Source organism: Archocentrus centrarchus, chromosome 6 (genome assembly GCF_007364275.1).
Source record: "Archocentrus centrarchus isolate MPI-CPG fArcCen1 chromosome 6, fArcCen1, whole genome shotgun sequence".
NCBI lineage: Eukaryota > Metazoa > Chordata > Actinopteri > Cichliformes > Cichlidae > Archocentrus > Archocentrus centrarchus.
In genome coordinates this window covers 19,105,749-19,118,609 of record NC_044351.1, presented here as the reverse complement: position 1 = coordinate 19,118,609, position 12,861 = coordinate 19,105,749, and the positions used below count along the sequence as shown (strand labels likewise).

The following is a 12,861-nucleotide window of genomic DNA, read 5'->3' as shown; positions in this document are numbered from 1 at the left end:
GTGTACATAAATGGATCAGCATAAATGTATTTCAGCTACAGCAGACGTGACGTAACACACATGTACAAAGTTGTCAGACAGAAGGCTGTTTGAGCTGATATTTTTTTTAGCCGTTGGGCACCTATGAGGGGGATGTGGGTCTTATAAAAGGTCACATATCATTTGGGAACTGTAAAATGTCATTGCAACGGATTCACCTTTGTTTGCACTGTCCTTTGAAACCTCAGGGTAAAGCAATTATATGCAATCTAATACTCCTACTCCTTACTATACTCAAGCCTATCAGAACTTGTTAAATGATCTAAACTTTTAACACTGTATTATGTTTATTTATATATATATATATATATAGTTGTTTTTTAAATTTCATTTTATCTTTTTTGTTGTTGTTTCAGAGCTTTGGTTTTATCTTTGAGATCTCGAATGGGGAAAACAATAGGTGTGTTTCCCAGCATGAGACAAATCATCTACTGTTTTCACACGGCACTGGGGCAAAAATGAAATCATATTCATGTCTGCAAACATTACTCACCCTAACATCCCAAACATGTGCAACTTCTGCCAGCTCTGGCTCCAGCAGATAATGTTCCAATATCAGCTTCAACATCCCCAATTAAAACAGCCATGGACTCTAATTATTCATAAATTTTCTGTAGGTTTTATTTAAAGCAGAACGACAGGGATGTGATTTCAGATGTCATCTTTAGTTGGAGCATTTCTTTACCTATTTTCTACTTATTATTTAGAATGTAAATAATGCCTTTATTTATTTATTTGCCATTATTTGAACAGATAGTGAGGGGAGAGAGTGAGGTGAAAGAAAGTTATGGCAGTCTTGTTGTGGTTCCATGCACTTTAACGCTAACCCAACACCCTGACACACTTTATGGCATCTGTGGCTTTATAGTTACTGTTTATTTTGCAGGTCAAGAAATCTACAGAGCACGGCCAGAGTTTGTTAATGATCCTGTATCTTTAAAAAAAAAGGTACATTTTTATTTAACTCAAGAACATTTTAACAACAGCGTTAATCTTACATATAAGCATGGAAATGCTTGAAATTGGAGGGAGATATTCAGGTCTCAATTTGTCATCTTCTTAAATGTCAGCCAGGCAACTGCTCTGAGATCAGTCTTGCATTGTTATCATGTGAGTTTATATTCTACTCACGTATTCCTAAATCATTTTATTTTCAATTAAATGACCAACACACAAAAAGTTGTTGTTAACATTCAGTAGCTGTTCAGTCACTGTTCAAGTTTCTGCATACAAAATGTGAAACATACACAGCTATAAACTGTACAAATCAGTTAAAATTAACATAACACAAACCATTTTAGTCATCATTACAAAATCAGTTGCGTGTAACACAAATGTACAGTACATGGCGTGGGCGCCACGTGGGCACCACAGGTAACAGACTGAATTTTTATTTTTGTTTCCTATGTAGGCCTGTTATCTTTTCTTTTTTCTTTCTTTTCTTTTTTTTTCTTTTTTTTTACCATTTGTTGCAAGATTGTTGCTTCATCGTCCTTCGGGCTGGCTGCTCATCTGGTCATACACCGCCACCTGGCGGCCCACCGAGGCACTAGCCCCGGTCCACCTCAACCTCCTACGTCACCGTTGGTTTAAACTGCATTTCCCATGCTCCTCTGTCCGAGAAGCAGGCAGTCATGCGGATGGAAACAGGAGTGGGCATCCGCTGCGCTGCAAGAAGAAGAAACTTCGAGGAAAGATGCATGAAGAGGAGGATGGCAGCGAGGCACACTCCTTCACAGCTTCGCGATTCGTGCCCTCCAGGTCTGTGGATGTGGCCGATATCGAGGGAGCGAAAGAGCAGGCCTCCAAACTGTGCGGCTACTTGAACAAACTGTCCGGCAAGGGGCCTCTGAGGGGGTACAAACCGAGATGGTTCGTGTATGATCCGAGGAAATGCTATTTGTATTACTTCAAGACTCCCCAGGATGCCTTGCCACTCGGACACATCGAAATAGGCGATGCGTGTTTCAGCTACGATTTGGAGGGGGAAGAAGGACAGTTTGAGATCCGCACAGCCGGCAAAGAGTTTCTTCTGAAGGTAGAAACTTTTTTATCATGTGTTTGACAGTACTGCAACGCGGTCTCTGCTTTTCTGTCATTTGTCACTTCCTTTCTGGTTTGGAAAAGGGAGACACGCCCTTTCTAACTGAACAGATTCAGTTGCAGCTTTGCAGTTAGGACATCCACGCAGATATTTCTAATTGGCAGCTATGTGATTTAAGAAGAAGAAGAAAATCTGGTTTTAAAATCAGTATCCCGCACAGCTCAATTAATTGGCACATTCTCCAGCTGATCGCCCGAAAACACGCGGTCAGTCCTCTGTTGAGGATCAGACATCGTTTTACGCACGAGCTCATCCGCCCCGACAGGTTACAGCATCTCATGTGATGGTGTCTTGGTCTTTGCTGTCATATGACTGTGACGGGTTCAGCACCGAGACAGGTGCCTCTGGTTTCACTCAGCCAGTTCTGGTCTTTTTTTAGTGTGACTGCTTAATACCAAAAAGGCTTGTAAGGCCAGAGGCTGGAACTGAGACTGAAACCAGTGTCTGTGCTCGTTCACATGACAGATCTTAATAGCAACCATGTCAAGATTTTATAATTTTCCCCTTCCAGTTGTCAGCATGTTGATCTCCTCATCGAGATGCCTCAAAACGTCATCTTTAGAACCTCATTTCTCCTAATTTGCTATGTTAAAAATGGCATAATTAAAGTTATGAAAGATGAATTGCTAATTTTCAAGCACTGATGTGAGTAACGAGGTGTGTGTGTGTGTGTGTGTGTGTGTGTGTGTGTGTGTGTGTGTGTGTGTGTGTGTGTGTGTGTGTGTGTGTGTGTGTGTGTGTATGCACATTTGTATCTTTCTAGGCCCCCAGTAAGCAGGTGATGCATTACTGGCTGCAGCAGTTGCAGCAGAAGCGTTGGGATTACAGTAACATGCGAGGAACTGGTCAGAGGGAAAGCTGGTGCTCCCCGACGCTGGCCCATCCTCCCACCGGCCTTGTAGGCAAAGATAATGGTAGGCAAGTTCTCACACACACACACACACACACAGTGGATATGCTATCAACTGCTCATTTCATCATATTCAGGAAACAACTGAGTATTTACACAAGTGTTACAAAACACAAGAGTCCCAGTTATTGTGTTACCTTTTACTGCAGGAAATTGTTTGAGTGGTTCAAATAAGAATCAACACAGGGCAAAAAAATTCCTGCTTTCCATGAAAGCATGGATCCATCCTGCATTATATCAGTGGTGCAGCCTGGCGTTGGGGGTGTTTGTATAAACTTTGTTTATACTCAGAAAGCGACCACAGCCTGCCTGAGTGTTGTTTCTGACCATGTCCATCCCAGTGTACCCACATTCAGGATGCAGGGTAACGCACCATGTCACAAAGCTTAAGTCATGTCAAACTGGTTTCTTAAACGTGACAATGAATTCGCTGCATTCAAATGGCCTCCACAGTCCCCAGATCTCAATCCAATAGAGCAACTGTGTGATGCGTCATGTATGTGCGTCAACTGTGTGATGCTATCATGTCAATATGGACCAGAATCTCTGAGGAATGTTTCCATCACCTGCGAATCCTTCTTCCTTTTCCTGCCCTCATACACACGGGTGTTTTTCTTTTCCAGGATGTTCTTGGTGCGGGTCTGTCTTCAAAAGGCACAAATGCTTTGTGTTATCGCTGCATATCGGTGCTGCTGTCATCGTGTTTAGTCTAAGACACTGTGGGCTTCTTGATTTCTCTGTCGATTCAGAGTGAGCACTCTTTTGCTTCTTGTTTCTCGTATTGTTTGCGCTTTTTTTTTTTCCTTTTTGCTCTCACCTTGACTTTTTTGGTGCTGCAGTGAAATGTGTGAGAGAGCTGTGAAGTCAAACAAGCTTTCAGTAATGTCTCACATCAATTCAAATTTCCCCCTAAGCTTTCTTTTTTTTTTGTTTGTTTGTTTTTTGTCACTGTTTTGGAGTGAAAGATTAACATGTCTAAATAAGGATAGCGTTTGAAGGAACCGTGCTGCAACATATGCAGCCATTATTATGCCATCAACAGACTTGCTGTAATAACTGAAACTGGTTACACATAATAATAACGGGATTCGTTTTCTTTTTTTGTTTGAATATGCCAGTTCAAAGAATTCAAAGGTTTTATCAGATCCACACGAGTCTGATCATTACATTATCATTCATTATCATTCACTGTATATGCTATATGTTGTTGGCCATAGACTGTTTAAAAGTTGAACCTAGCTACTGTGAATTCCCATTGCGAAGCCTCAAGCAACCTCATATGGTAGCAGTTTATCAGTCACAAGGTAGGCCTGCCCATCCCCTGCTTAATCATGCTTTTTTTTTTTTAACTCTTAATTAGAAGCACGCCTTACAAAGAGAACATCAAGCTGTATTCAATGAGGCTAAAGACAGAGATCATAAACTCATCAGTAAAGTGTTTACTGAAGTCATAGATCAAGAAAGCAAAGGAGGTTTTTTCCCACAGACAGCCAGACTTTATTTTTGCAACAAAGTCTGACTCACATGAGTCACCCCCTGCTGGCCATTTAAGCCATTTCTGCTGTAGCATCAGTTTTTGGATGGGAAGTTACATCTTTTATACATAATTTAACATCTTGGACTTGTATAAAATTAATATCATTTATAATAGTATAGTGTGTGTGTGTGTATATATATATATAAATATATATATATATATATAATATAAGGATATTCAGGATGGAACCCTCAGAAATAAGTAATCATTAGAAAGCTGGTCTTATCTTGCTCACATACGCCCTGTCGTACACCCTGCTGGGAAGTCAGTCATCAGTATCATGATTTCATTTTGTTTACATACAATAGATAATTATATTCAAAAGACTTTGTGTTTTCTTTCAGATGCTTTCAGCTTTGAGAAGCCATGTGAAACCATGGAGAAGGTCCGCAGCGACTTCTCCATGGACGACGAAACAGAGAGCGCTGGAATGGTGGGGATCCAATCAGCCAGAGGGCCGTCCACAAACCCCCTTAATTTCTCCCTGAAAAACTTTGGCACAGAACTCAGGTAAGTCTAGCAAAAACGCCCCATAAAATAATCTGTTTCCAGACTGTTTAAAATGGTCTCCTGTATTTCAAAGTGTTCGTTTAGAGTTTCCACCAAACTGGCACAACTGGTTTGTCTGCTGTGTTGAGGAAAGAAAGCACTTCTTACTTCATCCAGACACTGGTTGCAGTAGAGGAAATGGTTACGTCCACGGTTCACTTGTTTTTCTAGTATGCGACCATCAACAGTTCCTCTTTTTTGAGGCATACAACACATCTATACAAAAGGTGCAACATGCTGAAATCCTAAAAATGTGACAGGGACTGGAATTTGCTTTGTGTATATGATGGAACGAAAGTTCCCTAATTAAGAAGCACAGGAAGCTTAGAGTCCCAGAGCTGCACTACTCTTAACAACCCAGTCTCCATACCACACTGTCCTCTATGCACAGTAATTACAAAATCATTGTAACTGACAAAGGTATCAGTGTAGTAGCTAACTGAAGCTGCATCTAAATCTGTGAGACTTTCAGCTTCCAACGGTAGAGCTCCCCCGATCAGAAAAGAAGCAGCTAATGTAGCAGTAACCTCACAGTGTGACAGCACGAGTTTGACACCATTGGAGTCAGTTATAGTCCTGCTCCCTTCTTACAAGAATGCCTTCTTAACTAGAGTTAGCTTTGCTTATTTCTTTATCTGATGCTGCATTTCTGTGAGCCTTTTGACTAAGGCATTATTAACATTTCCAAAGGAGCGGCGCATCACTTTTCCCTGTGGTTAATCGGAGATCTCTGTAGGGTTGCTTCTTTTCATTCCCTGTGCATTTTTCAGTCTCAGGAGACCTTGACTTTTTGTCCCTGAGCTGCAATGAAATGTGTGCAAGACCTGTGAGCTAAAAAAACAAAAACAAAAACAAGATCTCCTGATTTCCGTCAGGAACTCCATGTCTTACCTGCGTTCGGGCCGAGCTGATCACAGACGCAGTATGTTTTACACCGGCAACAGTCCCTCGGAGGATTGGGAGTTGGTGGACCCACCAAAGGACTTCACCGAACAGAAGAATCATCCAGACACACACAGACGTACGTCCGCTCTCTGCTGCCTCACTCACCCACCCTTCAGCCAGGGTTTAACACTCATCCTCAGCTTACATTCCTCCCAAGGCTCGCGCATAACAATTGCTCAACTTGTGTTCTCCCTCAGATTCCTTTGGATCAGCGTTTACATTTGATTTTGTGCGCAACCCCTCGCGGCCTAAAAAGCTTTTGCTCCGAGACATGATGGGCACCGGAAAGTCGGGCCGCAGCACTGAAAACTCGCCGGTGGAGTGTAACGGCAGCAAGTCTTTGGAGATGCAGCTTCGGCTCCAAAGCCAACAGCAGCAAGAAGAACTGAGTCGGCTGCAGCAGGAAGAGGTCAAACTCAAAGAAGAGCTAGCCACTCAGAAGGTATAGTTGGACCTCTTATCTTTATTTATAACAGTATAACACATTTCTATGATCGGCTTACATGGGAATGTAATAATCTGGGGAAGGAGCTTCTACTGAAAGTTTACAATCCCTGTTTGTAGTGATATTATGTGTTAATAAAGCACAAGCAAGAGTTGTGGTGTGTGACCGAGCAGTTTGGTAAAAAACTGATACTATCACTATTACGGGAAGTCAGCAAATGATTAGTCATGCTTTAGCAAGAAACAAGGAAACAGTAGACAGCATTCACAGATTTAGCGCTCCTTCCCATTGCTCTGTTCTCTTTTTTTGTGCTTTCGGGCCAGCTGATTGGCCATATTATCTGTGACTAGACAGAGGTGTAAATACTGCATACTGTGCGAGCTTTTTCACCTCTGTGCTTTACTTCACTGGTCAAACTTTAACAGAATTTATCTTGAAGAGTCTAAGCACCAGTCGCATTATCACCATTTTGAAATGCAAATGATTTCCAGCCACATGACTGTTTTAGCAGTTTTATACTCTCCTTCTGTACTTCAACGGGCTGTCGCACACACCTGTCGCACACACTGGGCACCAGTGTTTTCTGTAATTAATATGTGATGCTGATCATACAGTAATAATGTGTTATCATCCAGGAGCTGGTGAGGCTACTGCAGCAGACATTAAGGACCTCCCAGAGTGAAAGGCCCACTGTGGGCCGTCCAGCCCCGGCTCCAGACTCATCGGCAGCCTCAGACCAGACCCAAACTTCAGTAGTGGCCCAGGGAGAAGTTGCACAACTGGAGGAGCTGCTTAAGGAACGCGATGGACAGATTCAGTCCATGTGTGGTCACATGGAGCGTCTTGCCCTGGAGAAGGAGAGTCTGCAAAAAGAGCTGAAGGGGCTGAAACTTAAGGTGGGGGAGATAAATGACCAGCTGGGGATGCTGATGGAGACCATCCAGGCTAAGGATGAGGTCATCATGAAGCTGTCACAAGAAAACTCTGAGCAGGGCGGAAATCCAAATGATGCTGGCTCACCACCACCGCACAAAGACCTGCAGGAGCTGAGCATCCTCAAGGTAGAGATGGAAAAACCTAAACAAGATTCATCTTATCTTAATCTTAGTACTGGAACTTTTATGGCTTTTTTAAAAAAAATTCTGCCTGAGCATCTTGACACCCCGTGTGTCTTATCTTTCACTTACAGGACAGTCTGCAGGGCTACAAATCCCAGAACAAGTTCCTGAACAAAGAGATCCTGGAGCTGACAGTGTTGCGCAGGAATGCAGAGAGTAGAGAGAAGGCTTTAGAAGCAAAGGTACTCTATTGTGTTTTATGGTTAACAGTGCATGTTAATAGAAACAGGAAGTTTAAATAGTTTTAGGGGAAATCCAGCATGAACCTTAGCCGGTGCTCCACAAACCTACAGATTTAAAGCAGATAAAGCTGAAACCTTTTGTCTTTTCTAAAGTGCACGGCCCTGGAAGCCATGTTGTGTCAAGTGGAGAGTAAGTACCTGGTTCTGCTTCAAGAGGTGAAGAACCCTGTATGTTCATCTTCAGAGCAGAGCCCGGCCCATGAGGTCATCTCCAGATTATTAGAGGATGCACTGCAGGTCGAAAGCCCAGACCAGCAGGAGCACCTAATCTTCAAACCAAACACTGTCAGGTATGTGCAGAAAGCCTCATCAGTAGATGCTTTGGAGTTGTTTAGGATTAAAAAAATTGCTTTAATTCAACTACTTTTTAAAAAAAATATAAAGAAGTTGTAAGAGCACGCACAGCTGCTTACCAACATTTATAGCAGCTGTCTAAATGTAGGTGTTGTTACTGCATATATGTGTTATTCTCAGCTGCTCTGTGGCTTAGCAGAAAGATTCCACTGACAGCGATATGAGGGGCAGAAGTCTCAGTTCTTTAGTAAATAGTTAAGCAGTACTGTGTATATGTGGTATTTCTACCAGAGTTCTACAACATATCGAGGGAAAGATAACTTCATGAGAGGAAGCTGTGTGTTAAAAGACCCAAATAAAGTGTAGCAACAGTACTTGGACATATTTTCTGTCTGGAAAAACTAGCTCTGCTAACTGGTATTTCTGTCGCTGAATTTTTTGCAAGCTCAGGCATGCCCTTTGTGCTTCATCAAAATGTATTTTACACATTTAGAAAACCCCTCAGTGATGTAAAGCTGAAGAAGCCAGGATGAGAAGATGTTACAGAAGCAGCTTTCAGCAAATTTTGTAATTCACTAGCATCACTAATGGACTTTCTCTCTCTCGATGTGATGTTAGTGAGTATGACGTGTATGGCTTCAAGACCGTCCCCGAGGAGGAGGAGGAGGAGGAAAAACTGGTCGCAAAGGTGAGAGCCCTGGAGCTGAAGTCTCTGTCCATGACAGATCAGGAGGTATCCATCGGGGTCAAGTGGGAGAACTTCCTGGCCAGCACTATGAACAGAGATCTGGTTCACTCCCCTGAGCTGAAGGCCCTGATTCGCTGCGGTGTGCCACATGAGCACCGCTCTCAGGTGTGGCGCTGGTGTGTTTTTTTCCATGTCAAGAAGTTTCGTGACCAGTTGCCAGCAGACTATTATGAGACCTTACTAAATGTGGCAAGGGAGAAGCCCAACCCGGCCTCGAAGCAGATTGAGTTGGACTTGCTGCGTACTTTGCCCAACAACAAGCACTATTCCTCTCCGAGTGCAGGTGGCATCCAAAAACTCAGGAACGTCCTGCTGGCTTTCTCATGGAGGAACCCAGATATCGGCTACTGTCAGGGACTAAACAGGTACTAGATGGGGTCAAGTTTTTCTCCTTCTTTCCTTTTGTGGTGTGTAACCATTTTTTTCTTGTTATTTCTTCAGGCTGGCAGCAATTACCTTGCTCTATTTAGATCAAGAGGATGCTTTTTGGACCCTTATAGCTATTGTGGAGGTCTTCATGCCAAGAGACTATTACACCAAGACTCTCCTTGGTTCACAGGTAAAAAAAAAAAGGTTGAATTTTATTGTACCAGATACAATAAAAGAAGGAGTGACAAGTTATTGCCTATATACCAGATTTTACAAGCTTCTCTAGCGTCAGTGTTATCATATTCATGTGACTGCAGTTGATGACTTACAGAGCAGGAATGCAGGCATCAGCGCTGTTTGTTCTTCTTTTGTTCTGCTGAATTTGACCCACTCTGAAAATAAACCCCCAGTTAGCCATAAAAATGTAAATCATTGGTTTGGTATGCACAGGTTGACCAGCGTGTGTTCAAGGATCTGATGAATGAGAAGCTACCGCGGCTGCACGCCCACTTCGAGCAGCACAAAGTCGACTTCTCCCTCATTACGTTTAACTGGTTCCTGGTGGTGTTTGTGGACAGTGTGGTGAGCGACATCCTCTTCAAGATCTGGGATGCGTTTCTGTTTGAAGGACCAAAGGTAAAAGGCAGGGGCGGGGTGGGGTGGGGTGGGGGAGGGGAATAAAGCTGTGCTTCTCCAATCTGCTCTCATAAACTTAAATTCTAGCATCAGCAAGAAACCGTTTTAAAATGACTGATTAACCACCAACGAAAGATCACTTACCAAGTTACAGACACAGTCATGCCAGTGTTGAGATTGGATTTGCCAGGCGGCTCCAAATGCAGGCTCCTGCAACCAAGGAACCAAACAGGGGACCAACAGTAATAACTTTTTGTGCTTATGGCTTCCTGAAAACCAGTTTTTAGGGGCTCCAAAACGTCAGTAGAAATAAGCAAAGAAGAGGGGCAGATTTTTATAACTTGAATGTCATCTGATGAAATGACCATGCTCAGATAAAAGATAAAGGCTCTGCAGTTATTCTGGGCCATGCTGCTGACTCAGAAAGAAAGGAAAAAAAAACTTAGCAGCATTACAGTTTTATTCACAACAGACTTTTTAAAAGAGTAAAAATAGAGGAGTTAAGGGGGAAATAAAAGTTGTGAAATGTAACCATAAATATGCTACTGAGGTGTGATGACTGCTGAAAGGTGAAAAGCGTGTCAGGTGTCAAACTACACAATATATGTTTCCATATTAACCCTCCCCCATGCACACAAAATATTACATATATATTGATACAGAAAATCTCATTTCTGAATATCTGACTGGTTGAATGTGGTAGTGGCGACTATCTGTGAGCACCATGCTGATTTAGCATCCCCTTTTAGAATTATTAGGTGAGCATCTTGGCAAACAGCTCCTTATTAACACAAAAATGCTGAGAGGGAATCAAGCAAAAAAAAAAACCGACCTCAAATTAAGACAGCAAGGACTATAATGTGTTGTTTGCTCAGAGGAAATGTTGTGTTCAGATGTTCTTGGGTGAATATTTTTTTCTGCTACACTCACACAGGATTTCACGCCATTTTTTCCCCTGCAGATCATATTCCGCTTTGCTCTCGCTCTCTTCAAGTACAAAGAAGAAGAGTTTTTGAAGTTGCAGGACTCGACGGCCATCTTCAAATATCTCAGATACTTCACACGCACAATCCTGGATTCAAGGTGCAGTAGCCGCGGTTTGTTTTCGCATTCCCAGTCCTGTGAAAGAACTTCCGAGAACAGTGTGTCTGCATCACCTTGAAATAGCTTCTCAGATCTCCCTTCAGTGTAGCTAAATGATACAAAAGGACTTCACCCGCAGTGTATGGCTTTTGCGTATGTAAATGTGTCAAGGAAATATACGGGTCACTGAATCTAGTTTCATTTCTTAAAAAAAAAAATCACCTGAAATGCTTCAATATTTGTGAAATAATTGAGAATTTTAGTACATATTCATAAATTAATACAGCGCCAGATTAAGAAGACTTAACAAATTGGAGTTGTGGAATGTAAAATGCAGCTTACTGCATTTGAGAAATGAGCGTGAGTTTAAAAACAAAAAAAAGACTCCACACTCACTGGATTATATCTTTTTCCTTTTTTTTTTTTTTCCAGGAAGCTGATGAGCATTGCCTTTGTGGACATGAACCCATTCCCCATGAGGCAAATCCACAATCGGCGCTCCTTTCACCTGGAAAAAGTTCGCCTCGAGCTGACGGAACTGGAAGCGATCCGACAGACCTTCCTCAGGGAAAGAGAAACGAGTCAGGCTAGACGGAGTTTTGTCAGCGATGACGAGGAGGAAAACTGACTTCGGGCTTGTGGCTAAAATATGGAGACAAGGAGATCATCTCCGCAGAGCAGGGGTGTTCTGCAGTGATGAAAGGAGTGCTTTCCCCACCCAATCGTTGGAGTTGGTCTCTGCATCAGAGCTGGAATTATCAACTTTATACATTTTGAGCAAAAACCACATCAGAGGACCAAAACATTACAGCCCGGAAGAGCTGATTATCAGTATTCCTGCCATTTCTTTTCAAAATCTAGTTGATGCTCTTATTTTTTGTATGCTTATGTGTTCATATAATGCCCAAAACACCTGCAGCCCAAATCAGTATTTTCAAGCATATGGCTGTGATCTTTATTTTATAAATGTCTTTTTAAGTGTGCTGAAGGATTTAATGTATTGCATACTCTGTTTTTTATTAGAATTTGTGCTATTGTCTTCTAGTGTCTTGCATTCTTTATGTATTTCTTTTTTCCCCCAAATTGCCACTCAGATGTGTGTACACTTGAATCACTTATGCTGAAATGAAAATGTTGCTGAAACTCAAGTCTTAAGGCTTTTAAACGTGGACATAAAATTCCCAGTTGTTTCCCTTCAGGGGATGCTTCAAAAACAAATAATTTCCTCGCATTATCAGTTGCAGAGAGAGCATCTCGAAAATACCGAGCAGCAGTGTACTTGTATCTCTATAAGCCATCGAATTAATGTTGTGAGCCAGTATTGTCTTTTCTCAGCATTGCTTAATCCCTACAAATCATTTAATTGTGTTTGGTGTTTCTATGTGTACAGTTACATGTTTAAAGGATGTGGTTTTCTTGTGTGTAATCCTACATTTTTTTTTTTTTCTGAGCCCAAACTGCTGATGCAATTGCATTTGTTGTCCTCAGTGTGGCAGTATGACATTCATTTATCTGGTGTTTACTTAGCTCACAGGTACCCACCCACCACACAGTTTGACTGTACTTGAAATGGCTGTGAAGTCATGATGATTATTGCATAAAGAGAGAGAGAGAGAGAGAAAAAAAAAAAGCAAATGCCATTTGAAGTCTATGAGGGAAGCATTTCACCAGATTGCCACACGTCTCTCTTCCATAATCAGGTACTTGCACTGGGATCAGCTTCTCTGTTTTCTACACCTGCGTTGAGGAAAGCTGATATTCCAAGCATCAAAACCTGTGTTTATATTTGGTCAACCAGCTGTTAAGTCAAACTTTTCAGTCTGGTTGAATGGGATTTTACGG

At 42.0% G+C, this 12,861-nt stretch overlaps 1 protein-coding gene across 2 annotated transcripts; it reads left to right on the top strand.

The window, feature by feature from the left end:
* Window positions 1–1,593: 1,593 nt before the first annotated feature.
* On the top strand, window positions 1,594–12,856 carry tbc1d2b (TBC1 domain family, member 2B). 2 transcript variants are annotated; one of them, XM_030731035.1, is made up of 13 exons: window positions 1,594–2,077; window positions 2,907–3,057; window positions 4,935–5,100; window positions 6,015–6,160; window positions 6,282–6,526; window positions 7,165–7,590; window positions 7,719–7,829; window positions 7,983–8,179; window positions 8,802–9,296; window positions 9,373–9,490; window positions 9,751–9,936; window positions 10,898–11,019; window positions 11,452–12,856. In XM_030731035.1, exons 1-13 carry the CDS (start codon window positions 1,736–1,738, stop codon window positions 11,645–11,647), a joined length of 2,901 nt encoding a protein of 966 aa, XP_030586895.1. In that variant the 5' UTR covers window positions 1,594–1,735; the 3' UTR covers window positions 11,648–12,856. The 2 variants fall into 2 exon arrangements, with proteins under 2 accessions (XP_030586895.1, XP_030586896.1); XM_030731036.1 differs by lacking the exon at window positions 1,594–2,077 and having other exon boundaries at window positions 2,975–3,061.
* Window positions 12,857–12,861: the final 5 nt, after the last annotated feature.

Bases quoted from the DNA above. Each gene is read 5' to 3' on its own strand.
- tbc1d2b (XM_030731035.1), top strand. From the start codon at position 1,736: ATGCATGAAGAGGAGGATGGCAGCGAGGCACACTCCTTCACAGCTTCG. The intron at 3,058-4,934 runs GTAGGCAAGTTC...GTTTTCTTTCAG, and splicing joins CCTTGTAGGCAAAGATAATG to ATGCTTTCAGCTTTGAGAAG. The intron at 8,180-8,801 runs GTATGTGCAGAA...ATGTGATGTTAG, and splicing joins TTCAAACCAAACACTGTCAG to TGAGTATGACGTGTATGGCT.